Here is a 24266-nt window from a genome sequence, read left to right as displayed (position 1 = left end):
AATTCCGAAATATCATCGAACTATAGTTTACCAAGTTACACCAGGTATATAGTCCATTTTTTGTTCTATAGTGCATTGTTATACCTTCCTAAACTTTTTATTCTTTACAAACAATACACAATGCTTCAAGCGAACTACAATACTCTCTTATATATATATATATATATATATATATATATATATATATATATATATATATATATGTATATATATATATATATATATACATACACCACCACCACCATTCACACAAACATACATAAACATACACATATACATGTACACAACAAACATCAAAATTATAAAAAAAACAATTACACAAAGACACATTATAAAATGAAAGATGTTTATTATCATTATTAATATGATTTTTATTAATAGTTCTGAGAATGAGAGATTCAAAACCATACGCTTGAAGCGTTACAACTCGAGTGTTCTCTGTTTATCGTCGGAATCTGCGATTTCTTCAGTGAGTTTTGCTTGGTAAGCAGAAGACGTGTCGGTTTTCATAATCTCTCTAATGGCCATTGTAGCATAGCAGGAAGGTGGCAGTGTGATACAGAGCTTAATGGCTTTCAGGTTTCCTCCTGTTTCGAGTGGTTTGAAGAACATAGAAGGAAAAAGATAAGATAACAATGAGTTAGTGGTTTGTTTTTTTTAGGGTTTTTTTTATTTTTAACAGATAACCCAAAGGGAGGATGTGGTGGGGAACATGGAACGCAAACAAACAAACAAAAAAAATTTAATCATTTTGTCTTTGATTTCTTAGATGCAAACCTTGGTTATCTGAATATCAGATTTTCTAAATTTCAATTTATCTAAACAAGATCTCCATACCCTGTGAATATTTACTTAGCCTCATCACTAAAACCACCACCACCATTACTACTACCACCACTGCTGCTGCTGCTGCTGCTACTACTACACCAGCACCACCACCATTACTACTACCACCACCACCACTGCTGCTGCTGCTGCTGCTACTACTACACCAGCACCACCACCATTACTACTACCACCACCATCACTGCTGCTAATACTACTACTACTACTACTACTACATATCAAGGATAGCACCAATTCACCTGTTTGTCAAGAATGGTTGCCAATTCACCCAGTTGTCAAGAATAAGTACAAATTCACTCAATTGCCAGAAACGGGTACATTTTCTGGGGAAATGGTCACCTTCAACTTACTCAGAAGGGCCAGGTTCTGATTTGAGTGATATTTGGTCACTTGCCAGCTATTTTTTAAGCTGGTCAAGCAACCACCCTTTTTCCTTAGCTTAATCACAACTTGTAGTAGTGTTGGTGGTAGTTGCAGTAGTAGTAGCAGCAGCAGTAGTTAAAAGTTTGAACTCCTGAACATGTGATTTCATAATGCATTTCTTAACCACCTCTCACTCTCTCTGGTTGGATAACCATGTACTTCCTCTGCAGCAAGGCATGTTTCTGTCTCTCTGTCCCACTCTAACCTTTCATCATCTGGCACAAGATCACCTCCTCCAATGCCCCCTCCCTTCTCGAAAATTCCTTATTTTGCAAGTTAGTTGGTGACTTGGCCAGTGCTGGTGCTACTTACAAAGCATCCAGTCCACAGTCTGAAGTGGTTGGCATTTGGAAGGGCATCCAGTTGTGAAAACCCATGCCAAAACTGACCTTGGCTGTGCTGATGCCACGTAAAAAGCACTCAGTCCACTCTGCTGGGCGGTCGGTTGTTAGGAAGGGCATCCAGCTGTAAAAACCATGCCAAGACAAACTCAGAAGTATGGTACAACCTTCTCACTGGCCAGCTCCTGTCAAACCATCCAAACTATGCCAACATGGAAGGAGGATGTGGCTCAGAGTTATAGTACAAGGCCCTAGGTGCCCTGCAGAAGCACTGAACCAAAACCATATGGTTGGGTAACACAGCCACACCTACACTTAATCATTTAGCATTCAGATTTCTTTGTTAAATCTAATCCTTATTTATTCCCATTGCTTTGAATTAATCATGCATTATTTTGTAACTTCAAGATTTTGATGTTTTAGTTTTAGAGTGACATTGTAGGATAGGTGTGAGAGGCTAAATCTTGTCATTCTGAACATAAAACAGAATATTTGGGCCTGATATGGCCAGTTTAACCCTACAGCATTCAGATTTCTTTGTTAAATCTAATGCTTATTCAAATTGTTTTGAATTAATCATGCATTATTTTGTAGCTTCAAGGTTTCAGTGGTGTGTTTGTATAGTTTTAGAATGACACTGTAGGGTAGATGTGAGAGATTGGATCCGGTCAGTTTTAACATCAAACAGATAAACTATTTGGACCGGATATGGCTGGATTAAATGCTGGATTAAATGATGGATCAAATGCTGAAGGGTTAAACAATAATAAAATAACTTAAGACATTTAAAAGGGCTACCTTCAATTGACTCAGGTTCCTTGTGGCCGTTTAACAATTCATAATCACTGTAAGAGAGGGGGATCTTCATATCATTGTACCGATAGATTTTCCAAGAAACACTTGTAGACTTGATCACCATTTTCCTGTAGGCGCCAGGTAAAGAATAATCTCTGGAAAAGAAAGGATAGTTTTTTTGGGTTCTTTTTTATCAATTAATCTGTAAGCTTAATCTTCAATTTTTTATCTTTTATTCATCTCAGTCATTGGATTGTGGCCATGCTGGGGCACCACCTTGATGGGTTTGTCTTTTATCTTTTACTTGTTTCAGTCATTAGACCGTGGCCATGCTGGAGCACTACCTTGGAACATTTTTTAGTTTAATGAATCAACCCCAGTACTTATTGTTTTTTAAGCCTGGTATTTATTTTATTGGTCTCTTTTGCCAAACCACTAAGTTATGAGGTATAAACACACCAACACCAGTTGTCAAGCACTAGTGAAGGGCAAACACAAACGCAAAGACATGTGTATGACAGGCTTCTTTCAGTTTCCATTCACCAAATCCACTCACAAAGCTTTGGTCAACCCAAGGTAATAGGAGAAGACACTTGTCCAAGGTACCATGCAAATCATACCTAACTGTCTTAAAAAAAGAGTGACATGATGGTCATGGTTGGAACATATTTGATCATAAAGTGTACTTGTAGAGGATCCAATGAGAGATTTTTTATGTGGTTACTCAGGCCTCTAGAAATAGCAATTAAATCTCCTACAAATCAAACCTTGTCTTTAAAAAAAGTAAGAATAATCCTTACTTTAAATACTATGTTTGAATAAAAGTCAGGATGGTCACAGCCTGAATGTTTTAGGCCAGTGACTCTCAACCATATGACCCCTCAGGGTCAATATAAAATCTTTCACAAGTGAAATAGTAAATTAGGTCTGCAATAGTTTTCATGGAGACCATGAAATAGTTTTTGATTTCGATATATTTATTGCAAAAAACAGTTCGGTTTCTTTCTCTGATGTTTTACATAATTCAGCCTACACAAGTGAAAATTCATCTTTCAAAATTCTTATTTTGAAAGAAGTATCTATAAAAGCAATGAATTTTTTTAAACAACGAATGGTTAGTGGGATCCACCAGACTGAAATAGTAATCAGAGGGGTCCATAGACAAAAAATAGTTAAGAATATGGGGTTTTAGACAATATCTGCTGGATCAAGAATGGTTTGGGAGAGCTGAGTAACAACACCTAGACACTCCTCAAGATGCTGACAAAATATGGTTGATCTCTTCTTCGATCAGCTTCTGTCATTAGAATCAATTCATCATACCTAATAACTTGAGTGAAATGAGTGTACTTCTATGCAGTCACACTTCTTGCCAGATATAGCAGCCCAAACACCTTCAAATTACATCCTACTGTCTTAAACAAAGGAGAGGATACTTTAGAACAGTGTTTCTTAACCATTTCTTAACCATTTTTGGTCCCCAGTACTTTTTTTTTTTAAAGTCTGGTACTTAGAAGAAGTACCCGGCTTAAAAAAAAAAATACTGGGGGTCATTTCATTTGACTACAAGGTGGTGCTCCTGTATGACTGCAGTCTAATAACGGAAACAAAAAAAAAAAAGACAAAATAGTAAATAAAAAGAAAAGTACCAACAATTTGAAAGCACCAACTTACTTGTTTGAATGCCGTAGGTTATCAACATCCAGGCCATCTTTGCTTAAGATTTCTTTGTACCAATTTTTGGCTAGAAAAATAAGAAAAAGATGTAAAATATATATATACAAAAAAAAGAAATGGAGATACACAATTGTCGATTGAAAAATTTTAAATTTATTAATATAATATTATATTATATTCTGATAATAATATAATATAGTAAATAATAAATATTAAATACAGTGCTGCCTGATTGGTCCTGTGCCAGTGGCACTTAAAAAGCGCCATTTGAGTGTGGTTGTTGCCAGTGCCACCCAACTGGCTCCCATGCTGGTGGCACATAAAAAGCACCATTCAAGTGTGGTTGATGCCAGTACCACCTGACTGGCCCTCGTGCTGGTGGCATGTAAAAAGAACCCACTACACTCTCAGAATGGTTGGCGTTAGGAAGGGCATCCGGCTGTAGAAACTTTACCAGATAAAACTGGAACCTGGTGCGGCCTTCTGGCTTGCCAGCCCTCAGTCAAACCGTCCAACCCATGCCAGCATGGAAAGCGGATGTTAAACGACGATGATGATGATGATGTAATTACATACAACTGTTTTGATATTAAACAGTTTAGCCAGTGAAAAATTGGATGTTTTCATTCATATAAGAGGAACCTATTTTCCTTGTATTGGGTTTTATTTCATATATATACATATCATCATCATCATCATCATCGTTTAACGTCCGCTTTCCATGCTAGCATGGGTTGGACGATTTGACTGAGGACTGGTGAAACCGGATGGCAACACCAGGCTCCAATCTAATTTGGCAGAGTTTCTACAGCTGGATGCCCATATATATATATGTCTACTTTTTCTTCAGGAAGAACTCGATGCATTAGTGAACTGTCAATGACAAAAAATCAAAGTTGCTGAGAAAATGTTAGCTGACATGGAGGACTGGAAGCCATCTGAATATTGGAAAAGAGTTACCTCTATCATAATGATTTGTGTTGGGTGTCAAAATTCTCTTGATTGTAATCTCATGGATACTAAGATCTGCAATATCAAGACCAAGCTGGCAGCCAAGATCAAGGTGGTGTTCGAAGATCATGGGACAACATTAAGAAATACATGTGCCAGGCCCCAGAGCTGTCTCAAGGGTATGATGGAAGTTGAGGGCAGCAGATATTGCATCTGCTTAATGACTTGAAACTGGAACCAAGTCTAGCGGACGGGACCTTAATGGTCTATAAATCTATGAAGGGAGGACAGGAGAAAAGGGGAGTGGAGAGTGAGAAGGGAAGAGAGAAAGGGAAATAAAAGAGAGAGGGAAAGAGAAGAGAGAGAGAGAGAGGGGGGAATAAAGGAGAGAAAGAAAGGAAAGAGAGAAATAGGGGAGAGATAGAGAAAGAAAGATAGAGAGAGAGAAAGAACTTACGGTAATGAGTTCAGATCTATAAGCTTGAATTATGAGATTCGTTAGTTTAACGTCCACTTTCCATGCTAGTATGGGTTGGACGATTTGACTGACGACTGGCAAGCCAGAAGGCTGCACCAGGCTCTAATCTGATCTGGCAGAGTTTCTACAGCTGGATGCCCTTCCTAACGCCAACCACTCCGAGAGTGTAGTGAGTGCTTTTACGTGCCACTGGCACAAGGGCCAGTCACATGGTACTGGTAACGGCTACGCTCAAAAAGGTATTTTTTATGTGCCACCTGCATGGGAGCCAGTCCAGAGGCACTGGCAACGACCTCGTTCGAATGATTTCTCACTCGAATCAGAGGTAATATACAATTTGATAACAATCAAAACAAACAGCTCCAAACATTTAATACTGACCTTCATTATCAGGGTACGAGATACTAAAACCAGGTAAAGGCATCACAATATCATGTATTGTATATTTTGAGATGTTGTCAGCAGTGATGGTGTGTGGTTCCTCCTTGCATGCATCTGTGTTCACAGCTGTAATAAACATTAATTAGAATGTATAATTCTTTTTAGTTATAGGTACAAGTTCTGAAATTTTTGGGGAGAGGGCTAGTTGATTACATCGACCCCAGTAATTCACTGGTACTTATTTTATCAGACCCTTGAAAAGATAAGAGGAAAAGTCGACCTAAGTGGTATTTGAACCTAGAACATAAGGAGCTAAAAAAAATCTTGCTAAGCATTTGATCCAGCACAGAAATGAATCTGCCAACTCACATTCTTAATTACAGTCTTTTATCACACACACAGATATATATACATATATATATATATATACACAACAGGCTTCTTTCAGTTTCTGTCTACCAAATCCACTCACAAGGCTTTGGTTGGCCCAAGACTATAGTAGAAAACACTTGCCAAGGTGCAATGTAGTGGGATTGAACCTGAAACCATGTGGTTGGGAAGCAAGCTTCTTACCACGCAGCCACTCCTGTGCTTAGAATGTATAATTAATAAGCAAAAGTGATTAATTATTAATGCAACACCAGTACAATACTACCACTACCCACCATACACACATTGCTATAAACAGTACAATTAGTGTAACACATCCACACACGGTTTCCTATGGTTGTCTTTAACTCCTAGTATAAGTAACTGGTATTCCGTTAGTTACAACGAGGGTTCCAGTTGACATACCCTTAATGTAGTTGTCAGAAAGATTCAGAGTGCCATAGAATGTGACAAGGCTGGCCCCTTTGAAATACAGATACAACTCATTTTTGCCAGCTGAGTTGACTGGAGCAACGTGAAATGAAGTACCTTGCTCAAGGACAACACAGCGTGCTGCCAGGAATCGAACTCACGACGTTACGATCGTGAACCGAATACCTTAACCACTAAGCCACGTGCCTTCAAAGCTCCAACCAAAGCTGTGTAAAAAGAAATCTAAAATTTAAGCAAGGGAGATAACTCCAACAATATCAGATAATCAAAATCGTGGAAAATATAGACGATGCAGTCAGATAAGTGGATCATTCTCATTAAAAACAATGTACCGTAGAGTATTGTATTCTACAATAACTACTACTGCTGTTGTTGCTACTACTACAATATTGGGCCAATGACTGAACCTCTTTGTGGTTGACGAAGTTGCTGGAAATAGAAGCCAAATCTTCAAACTACTTCCTGCCATTTCAATTATAGTAGGACATATTCGATAAAGTAGCCCATGATGTACAAATAAAGGTTGAATTTTAACGTTGTCGATGATAACGAATAAAAATATCAAAACAAATAATAAGAATAGCACCAAAGAAACTTACCAGTCACGTCTGTCTTGTCGTAAACTAAATCTCCAATGACGGGCACCAGACCAAACTGTTTGATTCTTTGAGAGACCATTGTATTCCAGACATAACTTTGGTAACTGTGGACATACATCAACCGAGTGTTCCGAGGAATCTGAAAGTCAGAGAAATGATATCATTAAGAGTTTAGCTGATTTCTAAGATAGGCACAAGGATTCAAATTGTTTTGTTGGGGAGGGAGGTACAGGTGCAGGCTTAGCTACGTGGTTAAGAAGTTTGCTTTTCAACTGCAGATTTTCAGATTCAGTCCCATTGCGTAGCACCTCGAGCAAGTGTCCTCTTTTACAGCCATCTCGAATCAAAGCATTGTAAGTGGACTTGGTAGACAAAAACTGACAGAAGCTCATGAAATACGAACACACACACACACACATATATATATATCACTAACCACTACACACATTTTTTTCTCTCCTTGTTTCTTTCTGTGTTCCTTTCTGTGGAAGAGCATAGGCTCAAAATGTTAAAGACTTTTTCAATTCCTGAGCATTATACTAATACATTTGTTTGTTTTCTACACCACCTGCCTTCGTCTGTTGTTTTTTGGTGAATTCTCCCTATACCCACACACACACACATATATATATATACGTACTGGTACCACGTAAAAGGAATCCATGCTGGTGCTGTGTAAAAAACACCAGTGCCAGTGCCCCATAAAAAGCAGTGCACCAGTGCCATATTAATGCACTCATGCTGGTGCCACATAAATAGAACCCAGTACACTTGGTAAAGTGGTTGGTGGTAGAAAGGGAATTCAACCATAGAAACCATGCCAAAACAGACAATTGGAGCTTGGTCAGCTCCTGTTAAACCGTCCAACCCATGCCAGCATGGAAAACAGACATTAAATGATGATAATGATGATGATCATGATGATATATGAAATCTTTGACAATAACATCTTTCTCACAGACTGGAACCATTTCACTTGATATCAATTCTTCATCCATACACAATACTCTCCACCCAGTTTTTACATTGATCACTCTACCAAGCTACCAAATTATATCTCCTTCTCCACCCACCCCTACTCTCTTGCAACAACATACCCAATTACATATCATCTCTCTTTCTTTTTCTCTCACCCCTCTCCTGTCTACTGTATCATCATTACCATTCTGCTGCTCTTCTCCCCCATGCATCATTGGTCACCTTCCACTCCTTATCCACTGATCACTACATCCATACCCCTTAATACTTGTTCTGTAACCGGTGTTGGTTTGGTTATGTCCCTGTACCTTAGCAGTTCAGCAAAAGGGACCTATAGACTTTAAAAATACGTTTGGGCAGAGGGGGTGATATGTTCAACTAGGCCCTTTAGAACTGTGCACCGGCATGGCAACAATCTGAAACAAGTAGAAGAAAATGAAACAAAAATATAATCAAGTTTACTTACAAATATTAAAGCATTTGCATAGTTGTTCCCTCCTTGACTTGATAATCCTTCCAGTAGAAGTCTCTCTAGTCTGTGGCATTTTGGTGCTTTTGAAAGCGCTTCTTTTGCATTCCGTGTCTCCCACCAAATCTTCCTTGCTTCTGTTATGTCATCATTTTCTGTAAATATTTTAAAGAAATAAGAAACTATACGATTGTTAAATACGCAAAAATCTTTTCAGAGAAATTCACATGCAATGTTGTTTTAGGCTTGAAAGTCAAGAGATGTTACAATGTGTTAGTCTTGATGTTTGATGTTCAAAGCTGAGCTTTTAACACAAAAGTGAGTGTGACACTGTAATAACTACCTAAGAGAGATAACCCCTCCATAACTTGGATATTTTCCAAATGCTGCATTTAAAAAAATGTTACATTGAACATCATCATCACCATCATCACTTAATTTTCACTTTTCTATACTTGCATGGGTCAGATGGAATTTGTTGAGGCAGATTTCAACCACAAGATGCCCTTCCTATCACCAAACTCCACTCATTTCCAAGTAAGGTAATGTTTTTCTAACAGTCAGATGTTTTCCACTTGGTCTAGGAATTGAAATCACGATCTAGTGATCATGCGTGCAACACCCTAACCATTAAGTCATACATATATATATATATATATATATATATATGTAATATAATATGTAACAATTATTCGGTTGCCATAATAAAACTCCGAGTTTCGAATGTTGGAGCGGAAATCTGCTCCAGCATCTCGTCAGTTATTATCATTTGGATAATGTCCTTCCTTGAATTCAGGTCTTAATAACTGACAAGATGCCAGAGCAGATTTCCACCTCAACATCTGAAACTTGGAGTTTTATTATGGCAACCAAATAATTATCACATATTATATTACAGATAAATTCCTCTATTTACATAATATCGAGGTCTCATTCATTCTTTTGTTAACAACCAATGAAACATACCTCCATCTCGTGGTTTTAGAATGAGTTCAACAGCTTCCTTCCAGTTGCTGTGTAGCAAAGCTCTGAAAACAACCATGAAAAATACTTCACTGTATAACATATCATGCAATACATTTAAAGCAACAGAATTAACAGGTAGTAATTAACAGGTAGTAATAAACATTACAGTAGATTCTCACAGGTAAAAATATATCGTTAATACTTTAGCATTCAGATTATTCTGTCAAATCATCATCATTTAACGTCTGCTTTCCATGCTAGCATGGGTTGGACGATTTGACTGGGGACTGGCGAACCAGATGGCTACACCAGACTCCAATCTGATCTGGCAGAGTTTCTACAGCTGGATGCCCTTCCTAACGCCAACCACTACGAGAGTGTAGTGGGTGCTTTTTATGTGTCACCGACACGAGGGCCAGTCCGGCTGTACTGGCAACAGACACGCTCAAATGGTGTTTTTTACGTGCCACCTGCACAGGAGTCAGTCCAATGTTTTGTTCACATGCCACCGGCACAAATGCCAGTAAGGCGAAGCTGGAAATGATTGTGCTATGTATTTATTCACATTCTTTTGAGTTAATCATGTATTATCTCATAGCTTTGAGATTTTGATGACGTAATTGTTTATTTTAAGAATGACATTGTTTCACATAGGTGTGAAAGGCTGGATCTGACCAATTTGAACATAAAGGAGGAAGAATATTTGGGCTGGATATGGCCTGATTAAATGCTAAAAGGTTGAGTCACAGATACCAACTAATATAGAAGTATTTTCAGACATGTAAGCATCTGACTGAATCACAAATATTGGTCTTTGACACTGACGCAAGGAAACAAATTTGTACAAGTTCAGTCCTTGTGGTTGTCTGATGACTTGTGCCCCTTAATGACCCTGAAAGTTATGCCCATGAAGTGCCAGCTCCTGGTAGGGCTTTTTATGATGGAAAGGTAAAAGATAGAGGCCAAACTAATATGAACCACTTTGGTAGGATCTGAAGTCAGAATGTACAGTTGGAACAAATACAGCAAGGCATTTTTTTCTGCACTCTAATGATTCAGCCTGCTCACCATCTTAATAGTAGTAATAATGATAATGGTTTCAGATGTTGGTATAAGGGCAGCAGTTTTGGGGTACGGGGAAGTCAATTACATTGACTCCAGTACTCGACTGATACTTATTTTATCGACCCCAAAAGGATGAAGGTCAAAGTCGACTTTGGTGGAATTTGAACTCAGAATGTGAAGACAGATGAACTGCTGCTAAGCATTTTGCCTGGCGTGCTAACGATTCAGCCAGCTCACCAATAATAATAATAATAATAATAATAATAATAATAATAATCTTTTCTACTGAAAGCACAAGGCCTGAAATTTGTGGGGAGGGGACTAGTCAATTATATAGACCCCAATGTTTCACTGGTACTTAATTTATCAACCCCGAAAGAATGAAAGGCAAAGTCAACCTCGGTGGAGTTTGAACTCAGAACGTAAAGATGGATGCAATGCCGCTAAGCATTTTGCCCAGCATGCTAACGATTCTGCCAGCCTGCTACCTTAATAATAATAATAATAATAATAATAATAATCTTTTCTATAATAGGCACAAGGCCTGAAATTTTGTAGGGAGAGTACATTAAACCCAGTGCTCAACTGGTACTTATTATATCGACCCTGAAAGGATGAAAGGCAAAGTCAACCTTGGTGCGATCCCATGATCATTCATGACCTGAAGGGTGATATGTATGTATGTGTGTATATACATATATATATATACACACATACATATCACTATAGACATACTTCCATATACACACAGTTAATTACATAAACACACAAGCATAAAGTCAGATGAAATGCCACTAAGCATTTTGCCTGGTGTGTTAACAATTCTGCCAGCTCACCACCTTAACAACAACAGTTCCTTACTTAGGTACAAGGCCCAAAATTTGGAAGAAAAGGGATAAAATTTTGTGAATGAAGTAGCAGTACTTCACAGGTACAAAGAGGCCTAACTAAAAGATGAAATTAATAGTCCCTCAAACTGATTAACTCGTTAATTACAGCTTTTCTCAGACAATTAGACATTTAATACATCTGTACAAACTAGCAATAAAGTTATTTACATACAAATAGATAACTGAATGTATAATACTAAACCATAACAAAATACATTTACGAACAAAACAAAACAAAAACAAAAGATGAAAAGAAATAACTGGTTACTGACCGACCAATGTGGTATGTTGGGATGGATGTAGTGCCAAATCTTTGCATTCCGTAATAATTTATAAATCCTCTTTCTTTCAGGGATTCCAAAGCTTGTTCAACATTGGGATCAGTTCCAGTGACATTCCTGCAGAAAATAACAAACAGGAAAAAATGGGTTAACTGCAGAAAATAATGAACAGGAAAAAATGGGTTAACTTCAGGCAAAGTCATAATTATTGTTGTTGTTTCATGTAGAAATATAGGCAAATGGGGGGGGGGGGGTCACAGTCACACAAAGATGAACAATGATTTAAATTTTTGGAGCCATTTATTTTCTTATTTCTTTATTGCCCACAAGGGGCTAAACACAGAGGGGACAAACAAGGACAAACAAAGGGATTAAGTCGATTACATCGAGCCCAGTGCGTAACTGGTATTTAATTTATCGACCCCAAAAGGAGGAAAGGCAAAGTCGACCTCGGCGGAATTTGAACTCAGAACGTAACGTCAGACGAAATACTGCTATACATTTCACCTGGTTTGCTAGCGATTCTGCCAGCTCACCGCCTTTTATTTTCTACTCATATGTTACATCATGCAAGTGTAATGCATGTATATACAAGTGTACAGCAAGTGTATGCCCGCACGACGTAATGTATGAGTTGAAAATAAATGGCTCAGCAACAGTAGAAAAAACTTTGTCAGCTCGTATATATAGAAGCAGCAGAAAATTGATCACACTGGTACAAAGTCATGTTTGCAGTAACATGAAATAACCAAAATAGAGAACATTCAGGGATGACAGCAGGTTTTCTGAGATATAGATGGAGACAAAAGACACCACCAGTCTGTACGGAAACAAAGCAACCTCGATCCCAGATACAAACCAGAAGTGACCCTCTTCCGACAAGTTGTGTAAACTAAGGCTAAATAGTAACACAATAAGCTTATCGTTGGAGATAAAAGTCACTATCATCATCTAATGCTTGCTTTTTATGTTGGCATGGATGGGGCAGTTTGACAGGATCTGGTGAGTCACAGGGGTGCATCATGCTTGAATGTCTACTTTGGAATTATGGTTTCAACAGCTGGATGCCCTTCCTGATGCCAACCACTTTACAGTGTGTACAGATGTATTGGGCGCTTTGGTGCTATGTGGAAAGCAATCATGTGAGCACTGCATAAGAGTTCTTGTGGCGGTGCCACATTAAAAGCACTCAGCACACTCTGTAAAGTGGTTGGCATTAGGAAGGGCATCCAGCTGTAGAAACCAAGCCAAGTCGGATGAGCCTGGTGCAGCTTTCCTGCTTGCAAGCTCTGGGTCAAATCATCCAACTTATGAACAATATGGAAAACATACATTAAATAATAATAATAATGCTGCCACTGCAAAGGGCTTAACTGAATGAATGACATCAACAAATAAGACATAGGTACCCAGTGATATCACAAAAATAAAGTACCCTAATATAAAGGCAATGGGATAACAGAGGTAACAAATAAAAGGCGGGTTACCTGAGGACAATGATGAACCTGTTTCCCAACAACTGGCCAAGCTTCAGACATTCATCAACATAGCTGAAACAATAGAAATATTAATCAGATTGATCTTTAATCTTTTTCCAATATATAGGGATGTTACTGGGAGTATGTCTTTAGTGATATATATATATATATATATATATATATATATATATATATATATATGTACAGGGTGCAATGGGTAAATTGTTACCATCTTATATTTTTGATTTTGTTGACTACATAGTATAGTAGGGGCAGTTGAGCACTGTCTGTGAGATAAACAGCACCATAACACAATTCACTCCGCCAGAAATTTGGAAATGACATGCTGTACTGCTTGGTATTCGTACTGGAAACTCTAATACAAACAGAAGGCGAACACACAGAACAACCGTTGGCTTACCATGTCCCCAAAACATGTACCAAGAGTGATAAAAATCAAACATCCAGTCAACATCATGGTGTTTGGAGTGATCACTAGTGATGGCGATGTTATGCCTCCTTTCATCTTCCCACATGGCCTGAGACTCAACACGGAGGCCTACATCAAGTGCCTGGAGGAGGTAGTGTTGCCCTGGGTGAAGAGGGTGGCTGCTGGAAGACCCTGTGTCTGGCAACAGAACTTTGCTCTGTGCTGCACAAGGAGAACTCAGTCATGGCTGTCAGACAATTTCTGCAACCACATCAGCCCTAACATCTGGCTACCTAACTCTCCAGACTGCAACACCCTTGATTATTATGCGTTGGGTACAGTTGAGTGAGAGATCAACAAAACTCCTTGTAACAGCAAAGATGAACTGAAGGCAAGGATTATGGCAGCATTCATCAACTTAAACAAAGAGACAGTCCAGAAGAGTTGCAGGAGGTTCCAAAGTTGTCTGGAGGCCGTGGTTGAAGCCAATGGCAATTTTATTGAATAAATTTATTCTTTAGTATTTCAAGATATTTTTATGTAATTTTGGAAAATATATCTGTTAAAATGAGAGATGTCAGTGTTATTTTCATTTTCGCGCAATTTAGACGACAATTTATTCACCGCTCCCTGTGCATATATATATATATGTATGTATATATGTAATAATTTAGAGAAAAACCACTATTAAATAATTCAATAATGAAGAATGTAATTCATACTCTCTAGAAAATAAATATATCATAAAAACCTTATTATAAAAATAAGTAAAGTACATAAAAGAATAACTAGTAAATGGTATAGACCTCTTCAGTCATGTATGACCATGGGATTGCATCTAGAAAGTTCCCTTCCAAGGCACAAATCTGGGCAAGATTGTTTATGCACACCAGCCTTCCCTCTCCATACCACCGATGTTATCCAAGGGATGGCAAAGGCCAATACAGCTTTGCACCAGTTGTCTTGCTCAAAAGAACACAACAAAACCTGGTCCTGGAATTGAACTCACTACCCCATGATTGTGAGCTTGAAACTTTAACCACTGAGCCATGCACCTTCATATATGTTAAAAACATTTCTAGGAAGAATTCTTGATACAGTCAGAATATTTGAAGAAAGATTCTGTTAAATTAAAAATTATTAGTTATGTAAAAAAATCTTAAAGAATGTTCCAAAAGATTTTATCATTTTGTTTTTTTAAGATTTTTTTAAATATAATAATCTTTCAATAAAAAAATCTTTTTTTCAGTTACATACATATATACACATGCACATGCCCATACATACATGAATATACTTAAATATATATGTGATCATATATTAAGCTAAAAACTTTAAAATAAATTGCCTTAACAATGAATCAGTTTTAATTAGCAATACCAATTAGATATGACAATTGATAATCATAATAACTCAGTCACAAAACAATGATAATAATAATAATAACAATAATAATAATAATAACAATAACAATAACAATAACAATAATAATAATAATAATAATAATAATAATAATAATCTAATTGATGTATCAATACCAGCAGATGACAACGTTTCTCGAAAAGAAATGGAAAAACTTTCAAAATACAAAGACCTGGAAATAGAGATAACTCGAATGTGGAGTCTAAAAACAGAAACAATTCCTATCATAGAAGGTGCCTTAAGTATAATAAAAAAATATTCAGACAAATACATAACAAAAACACCAGGACTTACAAATATATATAACATACAGAAAATTGCACTACTGGGTACTGCACACATTCTACGCAAAACAGTTTCAATACAGTAAACATAAGAGCACCACAGCAAACCACAGCACATACCCAAGGCGCACAGAGCTGCGCTCGGTAGTGAAGTGAAAGCACGTTATAAAAATAAAACTACTAAACAACAACAACAACAACAACAACAACAATGATGATGATGATGATGATGATGATGATGATAATAATAATAATAATGATGTCTCACCTAAAGTTACCAAGGCATATATTTTTCAAAGCCTTATTTAATTCATACAGACGTTCTCCTGTAGTTCTAGTGTAAAAAAAAAAGTTTGAAAATAGAGCATATTTTATACTTTTTTTGCATGAGAGTAGAATGAACAAATACATAAAAATAAAACACATAAATAAATAGGTAGACAGACATGTAGAGAGAGAGAGAGAGAGAGAGAGAGAGAGAGAGAGACAAACAGACAGATGTGAGCAATGGATTGTCACTTACAACACACAAACTACCACTTAAGAGGTTGAAGAATATTGGTATTCTTTTCTACTCTAGGCACAAAGCCTGAACATTTTGGGGACTGGTACTTAATTTATTGACCCTGAAAGGATGAAAGCCGAAGTCGACCTCAGCAGAATTTGAACTCAGAACGTAAAGACAGAACGTAAATACCGCTAAGCATTTCGCCCGGCGTGCTAACATTTCTGCCAGCTCAATAATAATTTCTTTATTGTCCACAAGGATTGACGGAAAGGGTGAAGAGAATGGTATGAGTCTTCTACAATTGGACAATATAGATGATTTTTACTCCAGTTGAAAATAGTCAAACCCAGTCTGGTGCCGTGTAAAAAGCACCAGTGCTGGTGGCACATAAAAAGCACTGGTGATGGTGCCATGCACAAAGCACCCAATACACTCTATAAAGTGGTTGGCATTAAGAAGGGCACCAAACTGTAGAAATCAAACCAAAACAGACAATGGAATCAGGGGCGGCCCCTGGCCTTGCCACCTCCTATCAAGCCGTCCAACCCATGCCAGGATGGAAAATGGATGCTAAATGATGATGATGATGATGATGATGATGATAAGTGATGATGAGAGAAAGTTAAGAAGCAATATGTCACCTGAATATAGTTATTAACTGAGATGTTTTGGCTCGTCTGTCTTTTGTACCTGAATATTGGAACTGTCCAGGCTTTATTCTGAAATGATAAAACATGTGAAATATACTTGATATGAATCGATATAACATAATACACTTAACAATGAAAAGCATATGCTGATGCATCTTGGTGCCAAACAGACCAACATTTGGCATCATGATGTACTAAAAATATGAGAAGTAGCATGATGGGTACTGTTCCAAAAACACAGCTAAATGCCTGCCCTGGATTTGAACCTAAATAGCTGTGGTAGATTTTAATCTACCATAGCTATTTAGACATTTATCCAAAAGGACCTTATCAGTTAGGTGTACAATGCCATTTCACTTCCATTGAAAATCAACCATCACTATCACCACCAAAACTACCATAACATGTTCACTACCAAAACAACTACTACTGTTACTACTATTACAACTGTTACTGCTATCACCACCACCAAAATTACTACTACTATTATTACTAGTTAAACAACTGCTGCCACTGCCACTGCCACTGCTGCCACCGCCACCACTAGCACTTTTCATTATCGCCACTACAATTACACACCACCACCACTACCATCTTGAAATACTAGATAACAGTGTACTTTACCTGAGTTTATTTGCAATAAAGTTGATGGCATCCATAGTGTCTTTGTTCTCCTTGTAAAGTACAAACTTACAATAGTTTCCTCTCTTCTGGGGCCAAGAACCACGAGCATTACGACCTGCAAAGTAAAGGTATGATAAAAAGACCCAGAAGATATTAATTGGTTGAGAAAGAAAATACTGAAACTCACCTGTCGTCAATATATATAGGTGTAGGAGTGACTTTGTGGTAAGAAGCTTGCTTTCCAACTACATGGTTGTACGTTCAATCTCACTGCGTGACACCTTGGGCAAGCATCTTCTACTATAGCCTCAGGCCAACCAAAGGCCTTGTGGTTGGATTTGGTAGATAGAAACTGAAAGAAGCCTGTCATATATATATATATATATATATATATATATATATATGGCGTTAGGAATGGCATCCAGCTGTAGAAACTCTGCCAAATTTAGATTGGAGCCTGGTGTTGCCATCCGGTTTCACCAGTCTTCAGTCAAATCGGCCAACCCATGCTAGCATGGAAAGCGGACGTTAAACAATGATGATGATGATGATGATAATATATATATATATATATAGTGTTGGGCCTCATGGAGGTATAGTGGCTGAGTTCCTTTTGAGTGTTAGGCCTCATGGAGGCAAAGTGGCTGAGTTCTTTCCAAGTGTTGGGCCTCATGGAGGCGAGGTGGTTGAGTTCCTTTCAAGTGTTGGGCCTCACAGAGTCAATGACCAAGACCTTTGGCATTATGTCATGCTTGAGAAGAAGACCCATCAAGCCAAGCAAAATCGCAGTTGTGGCAGATACTGGTGTCACGTAAATGGCACCTGTGCCGGTAGCATGTAAAAGCACCTATTACACTTTCAGAGTGGTTGGCGTTAGGAAAATCATATCAAATCAGACTGGAGCCAGATGCAGCCTTCAGCGTGCCAGCCCAGTCAAATCATCCAACCCATACTAGCATCAACAACGGACGTTAAATGATGATGATGATGACGATGATCTGTGTGCTAAGAAATTTTAAGCCTTCTGCTTATAGAAGAAAGGATTATCATGTGAAAAGCACTGCTGATGGTGCCAAGTAAAAAACACTGAGTACACTCTGTAAAGTGGTTGACATAAGGAAGGGTATTTAACTACAGAAACAAAGCCAGCCCCCAGCCTTCTCAGCTCCTGTTAAGTCATCCAACCCATGCTAGCATGGAAAACGGATATTAAGTGATGATGATGATGTTCATAAAGACATATATATCTTTTACTTGTTTCATTCATTTGACTGTAACCATGCTGGGGCCACTGCTTTGAATTTTTAATTAAATGAATTGACCCCAGTACTTCTTTTTATTTTTAAGAAATGGTATTTATTCTATCAGTCTCTTTTGCAGAACCACTAAGTTACAGGGACAAAAACATACCAACACTGGTTGTCAAGCAATGGGAGGTGGGGACACACACAGACACAAAGACACACACACACACACACACATATATATACGACGGTTTTTTTCAGTTTCCATCAACCAAATCCAATGATCATCATCATCATCGTTTAACGTCCACTTTCCATGCTAGCATGGGTTGGACGATTTGACTGAGGACTGGTGAACCAGATGGCTACACCAGGCTCCAATCTGATTTGGCAGAGTTTCTACAGCTGGATGCCCTTCCTAACGCCAACCACTTTGAGAGTGTAGTGGGTGCTTTTTACATGCCACCGGCACGAGGGCCAGTCAGGCAGTACTGGCAACGGCCACACTCAAAATGGTGTTTTACGTGCCACCTGCACAAGAGCCAGTCCAGCGGCACTGGCAACGACCTCGCTTGTATGTTTCCTAACATGCCAGTAAGGCGACACTGGTAACAATCATGCTCAATATGCATATATGGGTACTGGACATCACAAACTGTGTAAACAACAAGAAATATGGAAACAAACAAGTTAAATACGTAAACAACGAGAGAAAAAAAGGAAAACAGGACAAGTAAACACAGAGAAAGACCCTTCATCAGTTGTCGGCTGTCTATATATGATGGCTTCCTTTAGTTTCCATCTACCAAATCCACTCACAAGGCTTTGGTCAGTCCAAGGCTATAGTAGAAGACATTTGCCTGAGGTGCTACACAGTGGGACCAAACCTGGAACCATGTGGCTGGGAAGCAAGCTTCTTACCACACAGCCACACCTGCACCTATGTATATTATGATGTTTGTAAAGATATGTGGGTTTACCTTTTGAGCCCTGCAAAACCACTTTGATGACTTTCTTGTTGTTAATCACTTCTGTAGTACTTTCTAAGCCAATAAAACCATCACGGATGGCTTGATGTATCTTAGTTCGCTCAGCTTTGTCGTCTCCAGCCTACAATCACAAATAGATTTCTAATTAAAAGTAAATGATAATAATAATAATAAATTATAGTCAATTCAACTCATTTTAATTAATGTGCTGGTAAGTTCCATATATTCCACCACAAGTTTCAGTCCTTATTGTGATGTGGTGGTTTGTATGCCTCAATGACCCTGAGAACTATATCAACAGAGCACAAACTCCTGGTAGGGCCTCCCATACTGGGCAAGTCAAAGGATAAGGGCCAAATTAATTATGGACCACGTCTTCCCAGAAGTAAGAATGGGTTCACATAGGACCAATACATCCCTACATAGAAAACAAGCAAAGTAACCGAAGCATCAATGATGATTCAAAACCAACAAGACCCGGGAGAAGAAGGCCTTCCCTCCAGGCGCAGAGTTGAGAACAGTGGAGAAAAGTTGTCAATGGCCTACGCTTCATAGGGAGGTGAAGAGCTTATGTAACTAAATAATGTTTTGTATAATACGTCGTCACAATGACTTAACTGAAAGCTTTTTTTCTCTGTATAGTATATCTAAAATAAGCGGAGGAAAAGAATAAAATTCAACTGGAAAAATGCTGAGTTTTAAGCAAAGAACAAAGATTGCATTGTGACAGTGTAGAGAATGTGTAGAAGGGGCATTGTTGATAGGGACACAAGCTATAGTGAAAGAACTCTAACAAACTAGTTAATCAATCAATTAATTAATTGGCTAATAAAACTGAAGTGAAATACAACCAGTGTATGTGCTTTAAATGGCGACATGACTAAGTACAACAATTTCTGTTTCAACACATGATTTCATATCAGGAATATTTGAAAGCAAAATACAAAAAGAAAAAAAATTTCTTAGGGGAAACAAAGAGGGGGGTGGAGAGAGAGAGAGTGTAGAATCAGCCTTTGAGGCTGAAGGTGCAAAACAAATATTTACCTCAAGAATAACTGAAGAATTTTTATCCCGTTTTGTTGAGATCTCATTTAGTTTCTTAATATTTTCAGCAGAAAGACAATCACTAACATCAACAAGAACCTTTCAAATGGAAAAAAAAAATAGGGTTGTAGAGAATATGGAATTGTCATAATCATACAATCAAATAGGGCTGATTTCCCAGTTTACATGGCACATATATTTCCCCTATGTACAGGACACTCGTCCGTCGCAGGGTCACTCATTTTTACCAGCTGAGTGGGCTGAAGCAACGTGAAATGAAGTGTTTTTCTCCAGAACACAATGCATTGCCCAGTCTAGGAGTTGAAACCACAATCTTATGATCATGAGTCCAACACTCTAACCACTAAGCTACGCACCTCCTTTTTTTCCCGCCTCTTGACTGGAGGGTCCCCAAGATGATGGGACCCCCAAGCCTGCAATGTGCGTTTGAGATGTTCAGTGAGTCCTGCAATCTGCATTGTGTCTTTGTGTCAGTGTTTGTCCACTCACCCACTGCTTGACAACTGGTGTTGGTGTGTTTATGTCCCTGTAACTTAACAGTTCAGCAGAAGAGACTGACAAAATAAGTACCAGGCTTTAAAAAAAAGTGATAGGGTTGATTCATTTGATTAAAAATTTTTCAAGGCAGTGCTCCAGCAAGGCTGTAGTCAAATGAGTGAAAGAAGTAAAAGATACAAGATAATATATACACACACACACACACACACATATATATATATACATGCATGATAGGGAGGGGGACTTCTTTCAATATTTGTCTACTAAATCTACTCTCAGTGCTTTGCCAGTCCAAGGCTATACTAGCAGACACTTGCACAAGGTGCCACACAGGGGACTGAACCCAAACTTATGTGGTTGGGAAGCAAACTTCTTAACCACACAGCCACAACTGTGTCTAAAATGCTAGCAGATAAAGCAAAACCAACACAACCACTTCATATCAAAAAGCAAAAAAAAAAAAAACCCACCCCTCCCTCATAAAAATAGAAAAGAAATTGAATACATACTTTTGTTGGGCTTTTTGGTTTTGAGATATCTGTTAACTTGACAATCTCTCCTTTCATATCAATTTCATTTACAATAAAATCAGAAAATCTGAGGACCAGAAATAGAAGTTTAAAGTTAAAATTTTAATCATTGGATTTAATTAGATATTGTTGTTGTTGTTTAGTTCTCAGATCAGCTCCAATTGAGCAAACCAATGGTCACAGGTATTCCAGCCATGACAAGAGATAAGTCGCTGGTCAGTCAATATTGTGAATAGCCTTAATGGGCAAAGTAGAGCCCAGTCAACACTGCAAATAGAGCAAGGGACAAGTACTTGGTCAGCTGATGCTGTGAACAGAGCAATGGGTTAAGCTGCTGGTCAGTCAATACTCTGAATTAAGCAAGGTATAAGCTCTTGGTCAGTTGATATAATGAATAGAGTAAAAGGTATAAGATGCTGGTCAGTTGATGCTGTGATCTGATTTTAATTTCAGGTTGCAAGTAATTTGGCGATCTTTCGATACCAGTACGAAATATCGGACTTTTCCGTAACACCTGCACGATCTTCACTAGGGAGTTAGGGTTAGGGTTAGGGTTTTAGTGTCAGGGTTAGGGTTTTAGGGTTAGGGTTAGTGTTTAGGGTTACGGTTACTGTTAGGGACGGAATTCCCTAACCCAAACCCTAACCCTTCAAAAGAAATCGTGCTCTCTGCTTCTCTTTCACTTTTACGATGTCGTTTCCCTCTTTCCCCCCCAACACTTTTTACGGAAAAGACCAATATTTCATACTAGTATCGAAAGATCGCCAGTAATTTCCCTTTCCAATGTCATTCATGACTAAAAAAAGTGCATGGACATCACAGCATCCCATTTCTAACACTCTTCAATTATAAGGTCTTTGTGCTTTCTCAAAAAATAATAAATAAATAAATAAAAGCTACTGCAGCTGTTGTTGTTTAGCCCCAGGTCACCTCAAGTCAGATCCAGTGGACTGACAATCTAAAGCATTCTAGCCATAGCCATCCCGTCGTACATTTTAACAAAAAATGCATATCCAGGATTAGATTATCAAATGTAGCCTTCTGTTTTTAGGAGAGTAGGGTGTGATTTTAAGGGAGAAAGGACCAATAATTTTGTTTAGGGAACATTTAGTCAGGACACTGATTACATTGGATGGCTTACTACTACTACCACAACCACTACTACAATGACTACTACTACTACTACCACTACGACTACTACTACTACTACTACCACAACCACTACTACAATGACTACTACTACTACTATCACAACCACTACTACTACCACAACCACTACTACTACTACAACCACAACTACTACCACAACCACCACCACTACTACTACTACTATTACTACTACCACAACCACCACCACTACTACTACTACTACTACTACTACTACACATCATCTAAGCTAGTGGTTGTCAACTGGGATCGAAATGGCCCTTGGAGGTCCATGTAAGATTTTGTTGTTAAAATTTATCCGCAATAAACTGGTTTTACTCTTACAAAACACAAAACATTTAAATAGTTTTTTTAAAAATACAATTCCTAATAATATTTGATCATAAAATTATAATAGGGAGTTTTTAGATGTTGAATGGTTATGAGGGTCCCACCCATTGAGTAGAATAGGAATTGAAGAGGTCCATAGGTAAAGAAATGGTTGAGAAACACTGATTATCTAAGCAATGATAACGTTAAAAAAAAAACTCAACAAAGGTGTAAAATATATAAAGAATGATGATATTGATGATACTAATGGCAATGAGAAGGAGGAGGAGGAGGAAGAAGAAGAAAAGTGGGAGGAGAAGAGTGGGGTAAAATGGAGTCCAGTAGTTTACCTCTGTTTAAAAATGGCATGGAATCCTTCGTGCTCTCCAATGTATTCTGTGATGCCAACATCTTTCTCAGTCAGTGATTTTCTCTGGATGGTATCTTCAGCTGCCTCTACATCACCGTTAGGGTTAACATACTCTTCTTCAAGTGCTGGCGCCGATTCTTCTGTCTTTGGACTTACATCTGTGACATCAGCCTGAAAAAACAGAATAAATCAGTGTTACATTATTTTATCTTAGAACTACTATACACAGTGGAGGCGCAATGGCCCAGTGGTTAGGGTAGCGGACTCGCGGTCATAGTATCGCGGTTTCGATTCCCAGACCGGGCGTTGTGAGTGTTTATTGAGCGAAAACACCTAAAGCTCCACGAGGCTCTGGCAGGGGATGGTGGCGAACCCTGCTGTACTCTTTCACCACAACTTTCTCTCACTCTTACTTCCTATTTCTGTTATGCCTGTAATTCGAAGGGCCAGCCTTGTCACACTGAATATCCCCGAGAACTACGTTAAGGGTACACGTGTCTGTGGGGTGCTCAGCCACTTGCATGTTAATTTCACGAGCAAGCTGTTCCGTTGATCGGATCAACTGGAACCCTCGACGTCGTAACCGACGGAGTGCCAACAACAACAACTATACATACACACACACAGAACATATATGGACAAAGAGAAAATATATATACACACATTCACATATGTTTATAAATATGCATATATATTCTCTTTAGTTTTATTCATTTTTTGGTCATTTTTGATTATT

At 38.2% G+C, this 24266-nt stretch overlaps 1 protein-coding gene across 2 annotated transcripts in view; it reads right to left on the bottom strand.

Annotated features, from left to right (window-relative positions):
- Positions 1-329: 329 nt before the first annotated feature.
- LOC106873619 (pseudouridylate synthase 7 homolog) overlaps positions 330-24266 on the bottom strand; it is a 30123-nt gene continuing 6186 nt past the window's right edge. For both annotated transcript variants that reach the window (XM_089363408.1, XM_089363409.1), the window contains exons 3-18: positions 23511-23701; positions 21664-21751; positions 20636-20734; positions 19583-19712; positions 17359-17473; positions 16726-16803; positions 15845-15910; positions 13450-13512; positions 11954-12079; positions 9727-9788; positions 8758-8915; positions 7314-7452; positions 5893-6018; positions 4080-4149; positions 2409-2560; positions 330-587 (exon numbers count right to left, since the gene is read on the bottom strand). In XM_089363408.1, coding sequence (XP_089219534.1) covers positions 421-587; positions 2409-2560; positions 4080-4149; positions 5893-6018; positions 7314-7452; positions 8758-8915; positions 9727-9788; positions 11954-12079; positions 13450-13512; positions 15845-15910; positions 16726-16803; positions 17359-17473; positions 19583-19712; positions 20636-20734; positions 21664-21751; positions 23511-23701 — 1830 coding nt within the window. In that variant the 3' untranslated portion in view covers positions 330-420. The remainder of the gene's footprint in view (positions 588-2408; positions 2561-4079; positions 4150-5892; positions 6019-7313; positions 7453-8757; positions 8916-9726; positions 9789-11953; positions 12080-13449; positions 13513-15844; positions 15911-16725; positions 16804-17358; positions 17474-19582; positions 19713-20635; positions 20735-21663; positions 21752-23510; positions 23702-24266) is intronic.

The sequence above is a fragment of the Octopus bimaculoides genome, chromosome 15 (assembly GCF_046866305.1).
Source record: "Octopus bimaculoides isolate indiv1 chromosome 15, ASM4686630v1, whole genome shotgun sequence".
Classification (NCBI taxonomy): Eukaryota; Metazoa; Mollusca; class Cephalopoda; order Octopoda; family Octopodidae; genus Octopus; species Octopus bimaculoides.
Note: the sequence above shows the minus strand (reverse complement) of the source record. Positions and strands in the feature narration are given on the sequence as shown.